Raw genomic sequence first — 22,289 nt, 5'->3', positions numbered from 1 at the left:
CATTTGTTTGAATTATTATTTGATATAATTTTCATATAACCGATTTTTTATACTACAGAATTTTTACTTAACCGAAAAATCATTTAACAGAATTTCTAATTGATAGAATTTTCATTTCTCCGAAATCTGCAAATGGCCGAACAAACAATTGACAGAAAGATTGCGGTGCGATTTTTAAAATCAACCAATCAAAAATTATCAATAAAATTGTGATTGGTTGATTTTAAAAATCGCGCCGAAATCATTCTGTCGATTATTTGTTTGGCCACTTGCAATTTCGGATAAATGAAAATTCTATCAATTAGAAATTCTGTTAAATAATTTTTTCGGTTCAGTAAAAATTCTGTAGTTTGAAAAATCGGTTATATGGAAATTGTATCAAATAATAATTCGAACCAATGAAAATTTATCTTTAAAAAGTTCTATGCAATGAAATTCTATCCGCAATAAAAATTCTTAAAAATGCCTATTATGTTAAATGAAAACTCTAGCAAATAAAAATTCTGACAAATGAAAATTCGAACAAATAAAAATTCTGTGAAGTGAATTTTCGGTTATATAAAAATTCTGTAATATATAAAAAATCGGTTTGATGAAAATTCTGCAAAATACTAATTCGAACAAATAAAAATTCGGCGTAAAAATTATTATGACAAATGAAATTTCTTAAAATGAAAATTCTGACTAATGATTTGTAGAACATATTCATGCGTCCCAAAAAAAAATTCCGTCAAATGCTAATCTGAAAAAGGAAAATTCCTTTATAAAGTTAATTTTTTGTAATAAAATACTTCAAAATAGAAATTCTAATTAATGACTTTTACTATATAATCATGCGCCGCAAAAAATTTTTTTAAGGCCATGTGAGACAAAGACACTTTTTGGTAGTTCCAAGTATTTTCGAAAATGAGAAGAAATTTCGGGTTGAAATTTTGAGGAATGATAAAAAAAGGTTGAAGGAGTTGGACCGTTCTACTTATTTACTGTAATTGAATGCGAAATAATTTAAAAAAGTAATTAATAGTGGAATTAATAGGTTTTTGTTATTTTTTTGAGCGGCCACTAACTCGAATTGGCGCTAGTTCCTGGATCACTGATACATGTTGACTTCAACTTTCGTTCAAAAATGGGAATTTCCAAACTTTTATTTTTAATACTTAAACGCAAAATTGTGCTTCAAACCGAGAACAGCGCCATTCGGAATGCTATTCTCTATCATATTTTACAAATTTCAACCAAAAATTCTTTACCATTTTAGAGAAAACATGGTAATACCATACGATGTTTTTTGCATGGAGGTCACGTGGGTATTTCCCACATGGCCTTAAAATAAAAATTCTAATTAATGATTTTTATATGTGAAATTCAAGCGGCTCTCTAAATTTGAATTAGTGAAAAGTGAGCTACTAATTTAATTTAGTAAGAATTTTCACTAATTTTTATTCATTTTTTATTAAAAATTTAGTCAAAAATTAAAAACTACTAAATCAAATTTTATAATATTTTATACTAATGTAAATTAGTAGCTCACTTTTCAATTTTCACTAATTCAAATTTAAAGAGGGCCCTATTTGGTTCAAATGCATATTTACTTTATAATAGACAATTACATTATTTTCTTGAATGAAGTACTCTCTACATTTTAAATTAGTAAAAAGTAAGCTACTAATTCACATTAGTAAGAATTTTTTACTAATTTTTAGTAAATTTTTTTTTATTTAGTAGTTTTAAATTACTAAAGTTTTAGTAAAAAAGTGACTAAAAATTAGTGAAAATTCTTACTAATTTATAAATTAGTAGCTCACACTCTTCACTAATCCAAAGTAATTCTTTTTTTCAGTATGTATATATAGGTAGATATGAAAAAGGCCATGCGGAAAATACAAAATGATTACCGGTAGCTCGCTATACTTTTATATGTCATTATATTATCTTTTTTATATGCGATAAACGAAGAAGCATTGAAGAACTTTTATACATGATGAAGAAGAAGGCAGCGAGGGTGGAGAGGAGAGTCTGCGATGCGAGGGTGGGGATTTCAAAGATTAAAGTTACGCGCTAGCAAAGTCGTGCTTTGCTTTAGTTGAGAATTGGCTACAAAGCGTAAACGTATTGAGGTGGTTGGTCCATTTCCCTCCTCAATTCATTGAGCTTATAACTGAATTTTTTTTTTTTTTTTTTTCAAAACTGAAACTAGTGTTTAAAAAATAATATACCTAATGTCCATTAATTTACATACATGAAAATAAAAAATTGTGTTTAAAATAAAAATCATTTTTCTAATCTTTTTTTCATCTAAAAATTTCGAAAAATAAATTTTTTTATTCCTAAATAATTTTGTATACAATAAAAAAAAAAAAAAAGTCGACAATCGCAATTTTTTCTCAACACTTGTGAATGTCAATGTATACAAGTGCACGCGCGTTTTAATAAAAAAAAAAAAAAAAAAAAAACTTTCTGAATGAAACACACATTTTCCAATTAGAAGAGAAACTATGAGATCGTGATTCTTGAAACTACTCTTAAGAACCAGTTGGTAAGTCTGCAATTTATGTATATATAAATTAAACATTGAATTATGTAGATTAAAATAGAATTCTAATTGTCTTTTATCGTTGTCATCTCATATATAATCAGAGAGTGAATTAAAAATTATAATATTGTTAAATTTTGTTTTTATAATGAAACTTGGTTCAAAAATTTTATAAATTTTCATTTTCAGAAGATTATTTTTTTAAAATAATAATAATAATAATAATAAATTATTATAAATTATATTATAATTATATTAAAAATAATGACAATAAAAAAAAATATTAATTATACTATAATTATATTAAAAATAATAACAACAATAATAATAAAATATTAATTATATAAATAAGAACAAAAATTATTATTACACTGGAAAAAAAGTATTGAATCAAAAAAATTCATTTACTTGTCCATATTTGATTTAATATTTTTCTTAATTCAAGAAAATTTACTAGTTTGAAGTAAAGTTTCTAGAATTTAAAAAAAAAAATTATTCAATCAAATACGAACAAGTAACTGATTTTCTTGAATCAATTATACTTTTTTTAGCACTGAAAAAAAAATTTATTTAATTTTAATACAAATAAAGGATTATTTCATTATTATCAAATAAATATATTTACTTGAACCAAATAATTTTTGTTTAAATCAATAAAAGTGTTTTTTTTTTTAAACAGAAATTATTGGTTCAAATACAGTTTATTTAATTAAAATAAAAATTATTTGGTTCAAAAGTAAATATTTATTTGATAATAGTCAAGTAACTGATTATTTGAATAAAATAAATTTTTTTTTTCAGTGAGTGTATTATTATTATTGTTGTTACTATTATTATTATTAATAATAAAATAAAAAAATTTTTTAAATCCATAAAAATGTCAATTTTTGGTTTTTAATGCATCATCCGGTTTATTGTAATTTTTTTTCTTGCTTTTTTTAACAACTTCCTCAACTTTTTTTTCAAATATTACGATGTAATTGATAATAAAATAAAATCACACAATTGATAAGAAAAATAAATTTAAAAAAATTGCAAAAAAATGGCAAATTTTTGAAAATCTTTAAATTAAATTATATATGATTTATATACTCGAACCGGCATTGTAAAGCACGTGTATCATTAACATATATTTTCTTTTACATATATACTATATATATATATATATATATATATAACTGACTTTGATTGTGAGACTCACGTGCGCATTCACACAATGACGCGACTTTTTATCGGAATCTTGAATATAATCTTTGAATCGAATTGTGTAAATGAGAGAATGATCATTGAATTAATTGCATTGAATACAAGATTTCCTGTATATGTTCTATATATAAATTTACGATATTTACATTGTAGTTTCCTATATTAAAAAAAAAAAAAAAAAAAAAATGAATTGTTCATAGTGTTATAACAATATATTATACTCAATTATGGAAAAATATTTTTACAACAATTTTTTTTGTCCTTTAAAAAGAATTTTTTTTTCATCATAGTTAATTAGAAAAAAAATATTTATGTTAAACTGACTATATAGGGAAATTATATTTACAAACAAAAAAAAATTGAAAAAAAAATTTCAATAGATAGAAAAAATTTTAATTAATCTAGAAAAAAAATTATTTTTGTAAAATATGTACTCTCTAAATAATTTAAATTAATGAGAATTCGTTCATTAATTTAAATTAAATTTAAATGGTAATAAATTTAGTGAAATAAAATTAGTAGAAATTATTACTAATTTTTCATAAAATATTATACTACTTCATTTAGTATAGTATATTTTCATTACTAAAGTTTTAGTGAAAAATTGATTAAAAATTAGTAGAAAATTTTCATTAATTTTTAGTAAAATTTATTATTATTTTATTTAATAATATTTTTTTTTTTTTTTTTACTAAAATTTTAGTAAAAATTAAAACTTCACTAATTTTCAGTAAAATGTTACTTATTTATTTAGTAATATTTTTTTTTTACTATAAAGTTTTATTAAAAAATGATTTAAAAAATTAGTGAAAATTCTTACTAATTTAAATTATAGTAACTCACAATTTTCATTAAATCAAATTTAGAGAGTGGAAAATATACTTAGGCGCCAAGAAAATATTCTTAAATTTAGAACTACATTTTTTCAATGAATATTAATTTACATAAATTATAAAATTATTTTGTAATTATGTTAAAATAATAATTTTATATAAATTTGTAAAATTATTAATAATAGTTAAAAAAAATTATAAATAAATCCATATATATATATAAATAAATAAATAGTGTAATAAATAGAACTTCATTTAATGAAAATGTATTAACTGTATATATATGTATAGGGTATAAATAAGATTTTCTATAATTGTTCACAAAGAGAATAAAAAGAGAGCTTTACGGGTTATTTAAAATCTTCAAATGAATATAATTTCAGGTAGCGGAACTGTCTTCTTCACTAAGCGTAGCGTCAACTCATTTGAAGTTAGTGCGGAGACAGTTTTACTTTTTTTTTTTCTTTACTACTATTCTTATTCTCGCATTGGCCTTTTAAAACAGGGTTAAAAATATTACTGTTAACAATTAACACTGTAGTTTTTACTATTTTTTGTCTTCAAAAGTTTGCAATTTCTTTTTAAAAAATTATTATTATTATTATTATTATTATTATTATTATTTTATTATTATTATTATTGTTTAAATGCTTAAGTCAAAATTATCCAAAAATAATTTTATTATTTTTTTCAAAATTTCTTTTCACAAAAAATATAGTGTTTGTCATTTTTCTCGACGTTTTATTATTATTATTATTATTATTATTATTATTATTATTATTATTATTATTATTATTATAAAATTATTATTAAAAAAATAGAACTTCAAAATCTTGAATTTTTTCCAATTTCTGACAGAAAATTAAATTTCAAATTCAAAAGTAACTTTTTTTTAAATAAATTATTGTAAGATAAGTAATAAAATGACTAAAACAATTAATAAATTTAAAAATATCTAAAATAAAAAAAATTGTTTATAATAAAAAATAAGGTCAACTTATTTAAGGCACATATTTATATCTTCTTCGTGAGGCAAATTTATATATATACATTATTAAGAAAAAAAAAAAAATAACATTTTTATATATACACAACAAAGAGCACGTGTACAGAAAACTTATTAATTTAAATATAAAAACATTGTTTATAATTTTTTACAAAATAAAATGTTTTTTTTTTCATTTTCATTTTAATGTTTTTTTTTTTTTTTTTTTTTTTTTTAATAATAAGAAAATATTAATTAACTCGTAAAGTATATTATACTCTCTTGAAAAATGAGAAACAAAATTGAATTTTTATATTAAATATACAATTTTTTCTACTATATATATATATGTATATTTATTTATTTATTTACAGTAATAATGGAGCTTTAGTAAAATTTAACTGACCTTTTGTACAATTTGTACTATTTAATTTAAAATACAAAAAAAAAATTAACAGAAAATAAAATAAAAAAAAAACTAAAATAATAATATTGCTCTGATTGTTTGTTTAAAAAATACAAAAATAAATATTGAAAAAAATAAATTTTTGAATGATTACACGAAATAAAATGGCTTAAGATTAAAATTTTTTTTTTCTACTTTGACATTTTTTATATTCATAAAAAAATTCGAGTTATTGGTGTTAAATTGCTTAACACTATTAACTGTAAAAAATGATTATTTTTCAATCTATCTATCTATATTAACAAAATTAGACTTTTGTCTGTACATTGCTTAGAACTTAAAAATTCATATATAATTCTTCGTTTCAAGTCATAAGGATTCTAAAAATAGCATTAAAAAAAATTCTGTCTGTCTGTCTGTCTGCACAATATTTTGTTCGCCAATCACGCATAAACGGCTTGACCGATTTAAGTGAAACTTGGCAGTCTTTTAGGTATTAGACTAACTTAAAATCTTAGCCAAACCCCATTAAAAAATATTAACTTGAACGGAAGTTATGGCACTTTTTGTAAAAATCGAAATTTTAAAATTTTTTATTTTTTCGCATATTTTTACTAGACTTTTTTTTAGAAGTTTTTTGAGGTTAATTAATTGCACTTTTACCTTAAAATTGAGAAAATAACTGATAGATTTGAAATTGTGAAGAAATATTCCAAAAATCAAATTTTTTAAATTCAATAATTTCTCTTATATTTTACTAAACCTTTTTTAGCTACGTTTTTGAGTCCAATTAATCAAATTTTAACTTTAGAATTAAAAAACAATATCATTGAAATGCTTTTATATAAGCATTCAATATATATATTTAATTTAAATAAATTTGAAACAAAAAGAAAATGAACGCAAATATATATAGCTTAGAACATAAAACTTCTTAAATAATGTTTCTTTTTAAGAAATAAAGAATCTAAAAATGAAAAAAGGTAATAGAATATAATGATGCTGTTTGAAAAATTTGGTTCGAGAATTATCAAAACAAGGCTTAAACGAAATCAAATTAATCATTGTAATCTGTTAGAGATTCAAAACATTTGAAATCATTAATTACGAAGTTGATAAAGAAAAATAAAAGATTAGTATATTTTTAGTATGTGTTTTTTAGATTTAAAATTTTAAACAATTTTAAAATTTAACAAATTTGTAAAATTATTAGTTCAAGTTTTTAATAACAATCAACTATCTATATATACAAAAAATTATTTGCACGAAAATACTGTTGGGCGCACATTACTAGATTTCGCTCCCGCCACAGGCGGGTACGAAAGCTAGTTTTGTAATAATAATTGTTTTTAACAATATTAATAACCATGGTACAAAATATGTCCCATTGGTAGTTCTAGGTCTGCCGGTTCAGATCTCAGGTTGTTCTAAAAATGATAAAAATCTGAAATTTGGTATACTCATTAAATTCAACAAAAAAAATAAAAGTCAGAAAATTTCAGCCCTCTAGCTAGTCATTAACGAAAGATATACAAGAAAAACCGAGCGCCGCGGGACAAAATGTATAAAAAATGTAGTTCTAGTGTTAAAATTTTAAAAATTGTTTTTCGTTTTTTGTTATTTTGAATTATTTTAATAATCTTTTATAGCTGCGTGCGATGTTTCTTATTTTCCAGTCAGTGATACCAACATAATTCTGAAAAGTGAGGTTATGTTCACCATATTTAGTTGACGTATCATATTGGTATCACTGACTGGAAAAAATAAGAAAACGTCGCGCGCAGCCAATAACAGCTGATCAAAATAATACAAAACAAAAAAAAACGAAAAACAATTTCTAAAATTTTTGAGCAAATTAACACCGTAAGCACCCGAATTTTCGTTTTTTTTTATATGAAAACTAGCATAAAAATAAGAAAAAAAATTTTCAGCTCTATTGCATTAAATTTTTTTCTAAATTATTGAAAAAAAGAAAATAATTCTTTACAGAAAATCAGTTGCATTACAGAAAACTCATATATAACATATATATATATATATGCGCACGTCACGGTCACAAGCACGAGAGTGAATTGATGTTTAACCACATACGAATCATATATACATATTATGAAGATGCGTTCGAAAATGAAAGCTTATCTATTTAAAAAAGAAAAAAAAAGTGAAGAACACATTAAGGAATTCTTAAAGCAAACATATTTTGCTTATTGAATTTATATTTCATTATTTCGCAAATATGATAAATATTAGTTTTTCCTATATAATATCTCTAATAGAAAAAAATATTTAATTTAATTTAATATAATTTTAATTCTTTTCTATTAATTATAACATACGTAATTTGTCATTTTATTGTAATACAAAGTTTTTGTTACAAAAAAAAATTTAATAAATTTTACACATTTCATATAATTTAATTATAAATATAATTAAATATAACTTATAATAATGGTACAATAATATAAATAATTAATAATAATAATAATAATAATAATAATAATATAATAATAATTTACAACTTACTATTTATAACAATTTACTTTTTTACAATATTTATTAATTATACTATGTTTAATTAATTTTTAACATAAAATTAGAATTCATACACTTTAAATTTTCCGGCACTATAGTTTTTGATTTTATACTGATTTCACTGGCATTTATTATATATATATATATAGTATATATAAAAATTAGTCATGTAGAAACAAATGTTCTGTGTGAATAGTTAAAGTTAAATGGAACAAAATAAATAAAAGAATGTCGAAGAATCAAGACTTGCACGCTTCATCTCAAGAGAAAATTAGTATATTTGCTTCGCAAGACGACGCGATAGTATTTTTTTCCAGATTTTAATCCAAGAGAGATATTTTTACGAAATATTTACTTAGAAAAAGAAAATAAGAAAGTTATTTGACAAAATTGATAATAATTTTCAATAAAAAAAAATTAATTTTAAATATAAATATTTTTCAAAAATTGCTCCAAAAAATGTCATCTTTCATTTTTTTTTTTTTAAATGAAAAAAGTGTATAATATTATTTAAAAATCGCGTATATAATATAGATTAACATATATGATATGCAAATATATATGTTTGCATTGAAAATATTGAGATGAATAAATTCGACGTCATTTAAAAAAAAAAAAAAAAAAAAGTCATTGACATATGCTTTCGTCGGTCATTTAATCTTTTGAAAGTTTTAAATTCTGATTAGAAAGTCGAAAACAATGAAATACTCTAATTTATATTATTATTTAAGGAACATTCATAAAATATAATGATATCAATAATGATAAATTTTTATCAAACTTATATATTCATTTATCTTAAGTAATTGACCCAAGAAATTTTAATGTACCTATTTTTATAAATTTTTAAGATATTCTTGGAAATTTATTATTATTATTATTATTACTATTATTATTTTTATTATTAGGAATTTTTAATTCACCGAATCTTCAAATTTTTATTTGCACCAACTTTAATTTAATAGAATTCTTATCAAAACGTCGAATGTTCATTTGACCAAACAAATAATAACAGACAGAATGATTTCGGCGGGATTTTTAAAATTCTATTAATCATAATGTTTAAAATAATTTCTGATCGGTCAATTTTTAAATTTGTCCCGAAATATTTTTGTCGATTGTTTGTATTCGCGGCTATTTAAAAATTTTTATCAAAGGAAAATTCGACCTTTCTTTTAAAAAGAATTCTATCGAAAGAAATAAAAATTAATTGGACAAATGCAGATTCGGTGAAAAAATGAAAATTTTGCCAATTAAAAATTCGAATCAATTATAAAATTATTTTGTTGAATGAGAATGTAGAATAATAAATGTTGTTAAATAAAAATTCGGCAACCTTAAATATCTGTTAAGTAAAAATTCGTTAATTTATTAATACACTGACAAAAAATATATTTGATATTTTAATAATCTATATTACTTGGCTATTATTAAATAAATAATAATAATATAAATATTATTATTTAAATAAATATTAATTAATATTTAAATAATTCTTATTTGAATCACTAATTTCTGTATTTATAAAATATACCTTGATACGTGTATAAATTTTGAATTAAACGAAACAAAATTTGCAACTGAAAGAAATTATACACATTCCTATAATAATAAAAAAAAAATGCATTTTGGCCTGTGGGAAGTTAGGAAAAGGGGGTCACCATACATCTACTTCTGCAGTCTCTTTGATCTCAAAGGGTCGTCAGTCGCTCGAGTCATCACGAAAAAAACAGAAAAAAAATACCAAAAGTGCACTCACGCATTCAATGCAAAACAGATGCATGATTCACCACAGGGAACGCACCCGCAATTAGGGCCTCGACCTGGGACAATTTTAAGTGATGATTGTGATTTGTCTTTGTTACAGGATCAAACGCAAAAGGGTGAAGAAGTTTTTTCAAGATGAGGTACAAGGTAAGGACGCACTCTATTTTATTTCTGTTACATAAGACTTTAAAAATTAAAAGAAAAAAAAATTTCACAACAAAAATTTATTATTTTCCAATATAGTTATAATTATAATATTTAAAATATTAAAAAACATAATAATAATGCTTTTTATTTGCTCGAATTTTCATTTAACATAATAGGCATTTTAAAGAATTTTTATTGGATAGAATATTTCCTTGCATAAAATTTTCTTTCAGATGAATTTTCATTTATTCGAATTATTATTTGATATAATTTTCATATAACCGATTTTTCATACTACAGAATTTTTACTTAACCGAAAAATTATTTAACATAATTTCTAATTGATAAAGAATTTTCATTTGTCCGAAATTGCAAATGGCCGAATAAACAATCGACAGAAAGATTTCGGCGCTATTTTTAAAATCAATCAATCACAATTTTATGAATAATTTTTGATTGGTTGATTTTAAAAATCGCGCCGAAATCTTTCTGTCAATTGTTTGTTAGGCCATTTGCAGATTTCGGACAAATGAAAATTCTATCAATTAGAAATTCTGTTACCTAAATTATTTTTTGATTAAGTAAAAATTCTGTAGTATGAAAAATCGGTTATATCACTGTAAAAAGAAAGTACTAAAATAGTACCGATTTTAGGTATCAAAATAGAACCAAATGACAATTTAGTACCTAAAGTCGGTATTAAATTAATACCTTTCATTTTACAGTGATGAAAATTATATCAAATAATAATTAGAACAAATGAAAATTCATCTAAAACAGAATTCTATGCAATGAAATTCTAACCAATAAAAATTCTTTAAAATTTCTATTATGTTAAATAAAAATTCGAGCAAATAAAATTTTCTGACAACACAGTTTTCTAAGGTTATCAAATTGAGACCATAAACAGCATCAAAACGTTGCATTATCAACAATTTGATACACTTTATGGTCTAAATTTGAGATCCTCAGAAAAACTGTGAAATCAAAATTCAAACAAATAAAAATTCTGTAATGCAGAAAATCGTTTTAATGAAAATTCTACAAAATACTAATTCGAACAAATAAAAATTCCATAAAATGAAAATTCTAACTAATGATTTTTAAAACATAATCATGCGTTCCAAGATCTCGGCAAGATTTTTAAAATTCGACCAATCAGAAATTAATAAAAACATTGTGATTGCTCGAATTTTTAAAATCGCGCCAAAATCTTTTTGTCGGTTTATTTGTTTAGCCATTTGTAATTTTGGACAAATGAAAATTCGGCATCTTAAAAATTTTATCAATTATAGTATTCGGACAAATAAAAATTCGGTGAATTGGAATTTCAGTTATATAAAGATTCAAATCACATAAAGTTCGATTGAATGAAAATTCTTTTAAATTAAAATTCGCTTAAATTTAAATTCTTTTAATTATAAAAAATCATGTAAAGAAAATTATTGTAAAATAAAAATTCTGCCAAACAAAAATTCGGTAACTAAAAATTTTGTTAATTTAAAAATTCGTATGAAAAGAAAATCAGTCAAATTTTAATTTTGCAAATTTAAAATTCGTTGAAAAAATTGTTGTTACTAATAAAATAATTGAAAATAAACATTCTAATTAATGATTTTGATGGAAAATTCATACGCCCCTTAAAATTTTATTTATTTTTTATTTTTTAACAAATATGAATTAAATATATAATTATATTAATAAAAAAATAAATTAAAAACAATTCACTTTTTCTACTATATATCGCAAATTTTCAACTATAATAATATAAATATATGTTAAAAACCTAAGAATAATAGTAAAATTTCTTATTTAATTATAAATTCCGAAAGAATCTGTCTATATAAAGTTAGACAATTATTAATCAAGCTATATTCATGCGACAATTATTGAAATTAAATTAATCCATCAAGTGTCACTGTAAAAGGTGCTTTGCACTGGAGTGAATTTAATTAAAAGTTATATATGAACAAGATTAACTCTTCACGCAACTTGGTCTTTAAATTAAATTCTAAATGTAGACTTTTATTTAAAAAAAAAAAAAACGAAAATATATATTTTAAATCAAACTAATATTTTTCTTTAATAATAATATACTAATAATGAATTTTTAATAGATATTAATTAATTTTTTTATTTATTCAACAAATTGACGAGATTATTATCAATTTAGATTTTTATTAATTTAACAAATTAATAATAAATTATTTATATCAGATATTAATAATATATTATAAACAATATTGTAAACATAACGTGTTATATTGTTAATATTAAAAATAAATTGAGAAATATTCTATTTTCTGATATACATAAATACATATATCAAAGTAGCAAAAACAATATTCAGTTTTGTTTTGATTACAAGTGTCAGTTTAGAACTTCCGTTGTTCAGTTAATCATCTCTTTTACTAGTAAAGTAACTGCATCCAGTGACCTGCACTACTTGTCACGGACACCTGAAGAATTAAATTATAATTACAATTTTTTTTTTTATTTTTAGAAAAATAATAATAATATTAATAATTCGAAGTTAATAAAAATTTTATAGACTGAAAAAAAAATTTATTTGATTCAAATAATCGATTACTTGACTATTATCAAATAAATATTTACTTAAATCAAATAATTTTTTTATTTGCATTAAATAATCAATAATTTCTACTGTATTTAAAACAAATACCATTTAATTGATAGAAATAAAAATTATTTGGTTCAAGTAAATATTTATTTAATAATAATCAAGTAACCGATTATTTGAAACAAATTAATTTTTTTTTGTAGTGTATGGAAAAAAAAAATTTTCAATTTCGATTTTTGTAGATAATATAAAAAATTAATCTATTGATAATTTTTTATTGAAATATTTTTTATTTTTACTATTATAAAACAATTTCTGAAATTTATTTTTTGAATTTTGTTATTCTACGGCAATATAAATAATGAATTTTTTATTGTCGAATTTCTTTAAAATTTAGTTGATATATATATATATATATATAATTTTAAGGCGCACATTGACCTTTTCGCTATGTTTAAAGATATAACCACGTTTAAACCAATTGTTTCGTTGAAAAGAAGTGGAGCGTATATATATGATCATTCGTCTCTAAAGTGAGAGAGCTCAAAATTGCTTGGGAAATTCTATATAGTCAATGGTAAAATCAGCACTTGACACAAATTCGTGTATATACATAGTATATATACATATATATAATATGTACCCTCGTCATCAAATGAGGAGCAGGAAAGTAAAACTCGCTCTCCGCTCGGATGGACTCCGTAGAGCCAGTCAAACATTTGAAAAAGTGATGAAAATTGAAATTCAAAATTTTGAATTTTGAAAAGTACTACATTATAGGAAATTAAAAGGCGCATCTTTTTTTCCTTTGAAATTTTTTTATAAAACGAATATTTTAGTTTCTAGAGGCCAAAAACTGAGAAATTTAAATTGTTAAATTTAATTAAGTTTTAAAACATAAATCATCGTATCTCCGACAATTATTAATGAATTTGATTCAAATTTGAGATGTACACGTAATAGGGTCTACTAAAGGCGACAAAATAATGAAAAATTAAAAAATCATTAATTGTTTAAATTTTTTTTAATAAAAATTGTGACCAGTTGATAATAACGTTTTCTTACTTTCATCGACAAAAAGTCTGCGGGGAACTTTTTAGTTTAGAAAACTTCCAGTGAGACATTTGTTTATTACTATATAAGGAAGTTTTCTGTAAAATATTAAACCAATTCATTGAAAACTTTAAAAATTATTCAAGTTTTAAGAAAGCGCGGTCGACGCGCAAGTAAGTCCTAACGCTATTCGTACAGACAGCTGTTCCGTGCATGAAATATAATTAGATTTTCACATTAAAGTATAAATTTCTTTATTATTATTATTATTATTATTATTGCCTATTCAGAATTAAAGTTTGTTGACAATTAATACTACAATGTTCAATTCTGTAATTACCATGTTATTTTATTGAACAAATATAATTTACAAATTTTTTGGCATTTTGGATAAATGGAAAATTAACGTTCTGTAAAATAAATTTTTTTTAATTCAATTTTAATTATATAAAATAAAATTTTGGTTTTAGGATTGTTCAGTTTTATAAACTTTAGAAAGTTTGGTGTAACCTTTTTATAATAGAATTACTTTATTAAAATTGTTTTAAAAAGTTTAGTAAATATAAGGTAATAAAAAAATTTAACATTAACAATGTATATACAAAGAAACTGTTGAACTGTTTGTTAATAAATAATAACAAAAAAATGTATTATTAGCATCATTTTTAAAATACATATAATTTTCCATTTATTCAAAATGCCAAAAAATTTGTAAATTATATTTGTTCAATAAAATAACATGGTAATTACAGAATTGAACATTGTAGTATTAATTGTCAACAAACTTTAATTCTGAATAGGCAATAATAATAATAATAATAATAAAGAAATTTATACTTTAATGTGAAAATCTAATTATATTTCATGCACGGAACAGCTGTCTGTACGAATAGCGTTAGGACTTACTTGCGCGTCGACCGCGCTTTCTTAAAACTTGAATAATTTTTAAAGTTTTCAATGAATTGGTTTAATATTTTACAGAAAACTTCCTTATATAGTAATAAACAAATGTCTCACTGGAAGTTTTCTAAACTAAAAAGTTCCCCGCAGACTTTTTGTCGATGAAAGTAAGAAAACGTTATTATCAACTGGTCACAATTTTTATTAAAAAAAATTTAAACAATTAATGATTTTTTAATTTTTCATTATTTTGTCGCCTTTAGTAGACCCTATTACGTGTACATCTCAAATTTGAATCAAATTCATTAATAATTGTCGGAGATACGATGATTTATGTTTTAAAACTTAATTAAATTTAACAATTTAAATTTCTCAGTTTTTGGCCTCTAGAAACTAAAATATTCGTTTTATAAAAAAATTTCAAAGGAAAAAAAGATGCGCCTTTTAATTTCCTATAATGTAGTACTTTTCAAAATTCAAAATTTTGAATTTCAATTTTCATCACTTTTTCAAATGTTTGACTGGCTCTACGGAGTCCATCCGAGCGGAGAGCGAGTTTTACTTTCCAGCTCCTCAAATCTAAAATTTCATTGTAATATATTCAATGAAAATTTTAATCAAAAGATTAAATCTGATATAATTAATATTGTTAGAACAAATTTATTTACTGAAATTTGAGGCTTATATGATTACATATAAAACTCATTAGTTAGAATTTTCATTTTTAAGAATTTTATTAAAATTTTCAATGCAAAATTTGCAATTTGCCAAATCTTCATTTGTTCGAATTTTTTATTCATACGAATTATTATTTAATAGAATATTCTTAATAAATGAAAAAATTTTCATCTGTCCAAAATCTGCAAATGACAAACAATCGGCAGAAAAATTTTGGCGTGAATTTTAAAAATTCACTTATCATAATTTTCTTAATAAATTTCTGATTGATTAATTTTTAAATTTGCGCCGAAATCTTCGATTTTCGATTCTTTCAAATAATAATCCGTATACAAATAAAAATTCGGACAAATGAAGATTTGGCTAATTGCAAATTTTTGAATTTAAAAATTCGAATCACTTAAAATTTGCTATTTATTTGTTGAGATTTAATGTTGATTGAAAATATTATGCAAAATTAAAATTGGATTAAGAGCATTTGAACCTTCGTGACGTCACAAATCATGGCGCATGACACGCAAACTTCTCAGGTATGTGAAAAGCACAATTTTGAATATTTTTTAAAAAAACCTTTTGGAAAATGTTCAGAATAACATAGACTCTGTCTGTTATGTGCGAAAAATTCAAAATTTTGCGTTTAAAACGTTTTTTAAACAATGTTAAGGTCACAAATTATGGCGCATGACACGCAAACTTCTCAGGTATGTGAAAAGCACAATTTTGAATATTTTTTAAAAAAACCTTTTGGAAAATATTCAGAATAACACAGACTCTGTCTGTTATGTGCGAAAAATTCAAAATTTTGCGTTTAAAACGTTTTTTAAACAATGCCTACATATAAGCAATTCGTGTATTTTTCCTTACTTGTGACAACCAACTTAAACATTGTTTAAAAAACGTTTTATACGCAAAATTTCGAATTTTCCGCACATAACAGACAGAGTTTATGTTATTCTGAACATTTTCCAAAAGGTTTTTTTAAAAAATATTCAAAATTGTGCTTTTCACATACCTGAGAAGTTTGCGTGTCATGCGCCATGATTTGTGACGTCACGAAGGTTCAAATGCTCTTAAATTAGTATTTTTTAAGTAAACAATATTGAGTAAAGAGAAATTTTGTATTAAAAAAAATTCGGTGACTTAAAAATTCAGTACTTAAAATTTCTGTAAAGTAAAAAAAATAAATAAAACAATAACAGTTGATAAAAAAAACAACATCCATATAAGGATCTAAATAAGTAATAAAAGATTTGTTATTGTTGAAAAAGAAATCAACAAAGAAAACAAAAGTACATCCATAATTTTTAAACATCAGTTGATACATTTTAAATATTGTGATTAAAATCATCACAAAGATATATATATATATATATATTTGAGAAATTTACACTTCCTTTCTTATGTTATAAAAAATAATTCTCGAAATATACGTGCAATGCAATTACAATCGATTGAAAATTTAATGAATATTCCATTCATGTGCAGGAATAATTGATTTTGAATAAATTTTAATGTGAACGCGTTAATGCTCTGATTTTATTATGTATACAGAATAGTAGGAAGATATTTATACATAAATAATTGTACAATATTATCAGAGCATCTAAAGGGTCATGTGTAAATCTTAGAGAAGTTTAAAAACAAAATGTTATCAAAGGCATTGACTTTGTCATTGAACGTAAACGTCATAAAACATATATATATAGTATATAACGCGACGCGTCCGTTGACAATTTTACATTGTTAGTAGTGCTTCCATTATAAGGACCGTACCGGGACTTACAATGATGAACAGTAGGCATTGTCCTCTATTACGTTGTATATAAATGTTTTATATAATTCTCTTAAACTTTAAATGTTTCAATAAAATTTGATAAGAGAATAAAATGCGCACTATATATAAGACGAGGCACGAGATATCAAGTATACAGTTACAATGAATCATATCGTTTTCAAAGTGAATAAGAATAATAAAAAAAAATTATATATGAGGCGCATGAATTTCCCATATGAAAAAAAAATGGTTACAATTTTCATTTTAAATAAATTTTATTAGATATAAGATATATATATATATATATATATATATGTGCCACAATTCAACTCACAATTTTTTAAACAATGTTTGTTTACTTTTTTGTATTTTATTTATTGTGAAACGTCTGCTAAAGCTGCGCGCGACGTTTGAAAGTTGTCGCTTTCCTTATTGAGCAGAAGCTCATTACACTAGCGTAGTAAAAAAACATGTTGTGTGAAAAGTGAGGTTTTTTATCCTTCAAAAATGCTTTTTATGATTTTTTACTGCAAAGTAGATAATTAAAAACCATTCAATGTGATAACCAGAAATTTTTACGTTTCGTTTAATGACAACATAACCTCACTTTTCACACAACATGCTTTCTACTACGCTAGTGTAATGAGCTTCTGCTCAATAAGGAAAGCGACAACTTCCAAACGTCGCGCGCAGCTTTAGCAGACGTTTCACAGTAAATAAAATACAAAAAAGTAAACAAACATTGTTTAAAAAATTGTGAGTTGAATATTTTCCCGGACTCAATGTTTCTTGTGCGGTATTAAAGCTTGAAAGATAAGGAAAATTTTGATCTTTAAACCAATTTATTTGGAGTTGCAGGAAAAAAGTGAATTTTTTGCATTATTTATTGTTGTATTTTTTAAATAAACAATTGTTTTTACTTAAAAAGTGATTTTTTTGGACCTTTATATTAATAAATATTAATAAAAAAATGTTTCATTTAATTTGGAAAGGTTACTCCGAAAAGTGCTAAAAAACTCCTGGAATGGCACATATATATATATATATATATGTCGTAAGCCGATAGACATTTCAGGCCGTTAGCCAAAATCCTGGCTTATATTCTAATGGCCGGCCAGTAGACAATAGCATAGGCCATTAGCCGAATAATTTGCTGGATGGCTACTAGCCTGACAATTTTTAGGCCATTAAAAGAAACAATTATTTTCGGAGCGCCCCACGAAAAAAAAAATCTTTTTAAGTTCTTGCGCTACATTTATTGCGTGCTTAGATTTTAGTGGTCGAAGATGTACAAATTTTGTAGCATGGTCCTGAAAATTTAACAACCACTTATAATCCCCATCAGGGCATGACTGGAAGTCAATAAGGTCCACCTATCCCCGCATATTAAATCCGTCGGAAACAATGGGTTTAATAAGAACTCCAGTTTTTGGACCCGCACGCTTTCTGTTGCAAGTTTTGCAAAAGGAAACGAACATTTAGCAAGCTATTTTTGATAGTTTCCATTTATGTTTAACATAAAACATCATCTTATCTCGGCCACCGTGACCTGTGTGAACGTGTGCTTCCGAAAGCTTGTCATAATAATCCTCAATTGCTACCATAAAAATTGTGGGTTCACTAGGATCACTTCTTTTTAGAATTACGCGCATTTCACTTCCGATTTTAAACAGTTCATACAATTTCCAATAGTGATAATGATAACTTTTTTTGTTTTTTTTTCTTCACATTCTTTAAGAGATGTAATAACGTTTAACTCGTGCATTTTATTCCACACTGACCTATTACTTGATGCATTTTTGTCATAAAAGCTGAACAATTTAGCTTCAAATTCACCACGATTTTCAATATTTTCGGTCATATTGTGACTGAATTAAACAAAAGTTATTTGAAAACTAAAACTTATTTTCAAAATTATTCTTTTTGGTAAATGTAAGAACAATACCTACCTCGTTTCCTCATTAGGCAATTACTAATATTTATATTAATTAACGTGTGTTGAATTATAATGTAAACAAAGTTTCTTCTAACGGCCTGAAGAATGTCAGTCTAGTAGCCCATTAGCGCAGTATTCTACTGGCCGGCCATTAGAATATAAGCCAGGATTTTAGCTAACGGCCTGAAATGTCTATCGGCCTACGACATATATATATATATATATGCCTGTTGTGGGCATCTTGTTGTTTATGGCTCCATAACTTTTGACCAAATGCATATTATGTGACTTGTGCGAATTTTTATTTGCTCGAATTTTCATTTATCGTAATAGGTATTTTAAAGAATTTTTATTGGGTAGAATTTCATTGTATAGAATTTTCTTTCAGATGAATTTTCATTTATTCGAATTATTATTTGATATAATTTCCATATAACCGATTTTTCTTACTACAGAATTTTAACTTAACCGAAAAATCATTTAACAGAATTTCTAATTGATAAAATTTTCATTTGTTCGAAATTTTAAAAATCGTGCTGAATCTTTCTGTCGATTGTTTGTTCGGCCATTTGCAGATTTCGGACAAATAAAAATTCTATCAATTAGAAATTCTGTTAAATGATTTTTGGGTTAAGTAAAAATTCTGTAGTAAGAAAAATCGGTTATATGGAAATTATATAAAATAATAATTCGAAGAAATGAAAATTCATCTGAAAGAAAATTCTATACAATGAAATTCTATCTATCACAGAAAATTATAAGGTATTAAAATAAGTTGCAACGCTTATTATTTTAATACAATTTTGCTTATTTTAATACCAACATGGATTAAAATAAGCAAAATTGAATTAAAATAATAAGCGTTGCAGCTTATTTTAATGCCTTTTAATTTTCTGTGCAATAAAAATGCTTTAAAATGCCTATTATGTTAAATGAAAATTCAAGTAAATAAAAATTCTGACAAATAAAAATTGTGTGAAATGGATTTTCGGTTATGTAAAAATTCTGTAGGTAATATAAAAAATAGTTTTGATGAAAATTCTGCAAAATACTAATTCGAACAAATAAAAATTCGTCTCAATAATAATTATGACAAATGAAAGGGACAACTTTATCGATTCAAATTCGACGTTTTAGTAAAAATTCTATAAAATTGGAAATTCTGACATTTAAAAATTTGAATCTCTTAAAATTCTATTGAATGAAAATTCTGCTAAATTCTGCTACAGAAAATCTTTAAGCAATTGTTTGTAATATTTCATAAATTTAAAAAAGTTATTTTATCCAAAAATGGATAAAATTTGACTATATTTTTAAGTTATTTTTTTTTACTGATAAAGCAAAAATGAAAACGATTAATAAATTGATCATAAAATATGCCGAAAAAATAATAATTTAAAAATAAATATATAAAAAATATTCTATTTACAATCTTCCATTATCAAAAAAAAAAAAAAAAAAAAAAAAAATTTCTTGAAAATATAATTAAAGCAACTAAACCAAACAAGTATATATTCATTGAATAGTAATAAAATCAATTTAAAACGTAAATACACATAATTATCTCTCACTTTAGAGATCATTGACTCATAAATTAATTTACATTTTTCCATAACGTATTTGAATGATTATAAAAGTACATAATGTGTAATTTTTTTACAGCCTCAAAATATATTGTTATTCAAATGAGTTCCAGAAAACTTTTAATAGAAGAAAAAAAAATGTAAACAATATTCGATTTAATTAACTTTTTAAGTACGATGATTTCGCGTAACTGATTTCAAAAAAACAAATTATAATTTGTTTTTTTCAACACAAATTAATAATTTTTCCCGAACTGGATTTTTAGGTCTATAATGAACGTTTATCTCTTTGACACAAAGAACATTCCATAGAAATGAACCAATTCTTGATCTAGTTATAATGTAATATAGAGATCTGAGAATATAGCTTCCGTCCATTGCGATAAAGATTAATGTGCTTCTCAGTTCAATATCATTTAGTTTCACATAAAACGAAAGTAGCATCTCTTTATTTATGACTTTACTTTAGAAATTATTGTAACATTTTAATTAAAAATTATAAGATTTAGAGACTCAAATTTTTTTTAATTTTCTTTTAACAAGGGGGGGACCACTAAAATTTTAACCCATTAAAATTTTTAATTTTTTTTTTTTGTATTAAAGAATTAGACAAACATTTTTTTTCTATAACATTATTTAGGATCTAAAAATGTTTTACGTTATCAAAATTTAAAAATTAAAAATTAAAATTATCAATGAAAAATATTAAAAATTATGAAAGAAGTTTAAATTTCACTTTTTCTGGAATTTTAAGTTCGATTATAAAATTAATTCAATAACAAATTTTTGTTTCTAAATTTTCATAGTCTTTTTATACTGTTAGTAAAGTCGAAAAATAAATTGACATTCTGCAACAATGAAAATTTCAAAAGCTTAAAATTACACTGATACCACCTCTTAAATTTATTTTTAAATTTACTAATTTAACGTTTTATTTATTTATGCTAATTTTTATGGATGATAAAAATGATTTCAATTTTTAAAAAATATAATTTAATACAATAAAAGTTAATTATTTTTTATTTTCAATCGTACAAAGATATACATCAAAGTAAACCGAAAAGCCATTATTAAAGGGGCAATAAAGCATTTTTTAATAACCACATGTACAATATTTAAAATTAATAAATCAACTAAAAATATATTTTATCGTTCTATACCAAATCAAAATCATCTATATATACATTATCAATTAATAAATATGGCTGATAATTAGATATAGATATACAATTAATAAAATAATTATGAATTATGTAAAAAAAAATGTTGAATTACATAAAAGATTTTTTTGAAAAATATTACATGCATATTTATCCTCTTTCATTATAATGTTCAAAATATTCTTTAACATAAGTATATACAAAAATTTGTAATA

General features: G+C 23.1%; 1 protein-coding gene across 1 annotated transcript in view; it reads left to right on the top strand.

Annotated features, from left to right (window-relative positions):
* Nucleotides 1-2,080: 2,080 nt before the first annotated feature.
* Nucleotides 2,081-22,289, top strand: part of LOC127283092 (endothelin-converting enzyme 1-like) — a 54,330-nt gene continuing 34,121 nt past the window's right edge. Inside the window, exons 1-2 of the mRNA XM_051307768.1 lie at nt 2,081-2,536; nt 10,363-10,409. Of these exons, the coding sequence (XP_051163725.1) occupies nt 10,398-10,409 (12 nt within the window). The 5' untranslated portion in view covers nt 2,081-2,536; nt 10,363-10,397. The remainder of the gene's footprint in view (nt 2,537-10,362; nt 10,410-22,289) is intronic.

The sequence above is a fragment of the Leptopilina boulardi genome, unplaced genomic scaffold, assembly GCF_019393585.1.
Source record: "Leptopilina boulardi isolate dan_hultmark-lab unplaced genomic scaffold, ZJU_Lbou_2.1 LbouV2_116, whole genome shotgun sequence".
Lineage (NCBI taxonomy): Eukaryota > Metazoa > Arthropoda > Insecta > Hymenoptera > Figitidae > Leptopilina > Leptopilina boulardi.
Note: the sequence above shows the minus strand (reverse complement) of the source record. Positions and strands in the feature narration are given on the sequence as shown.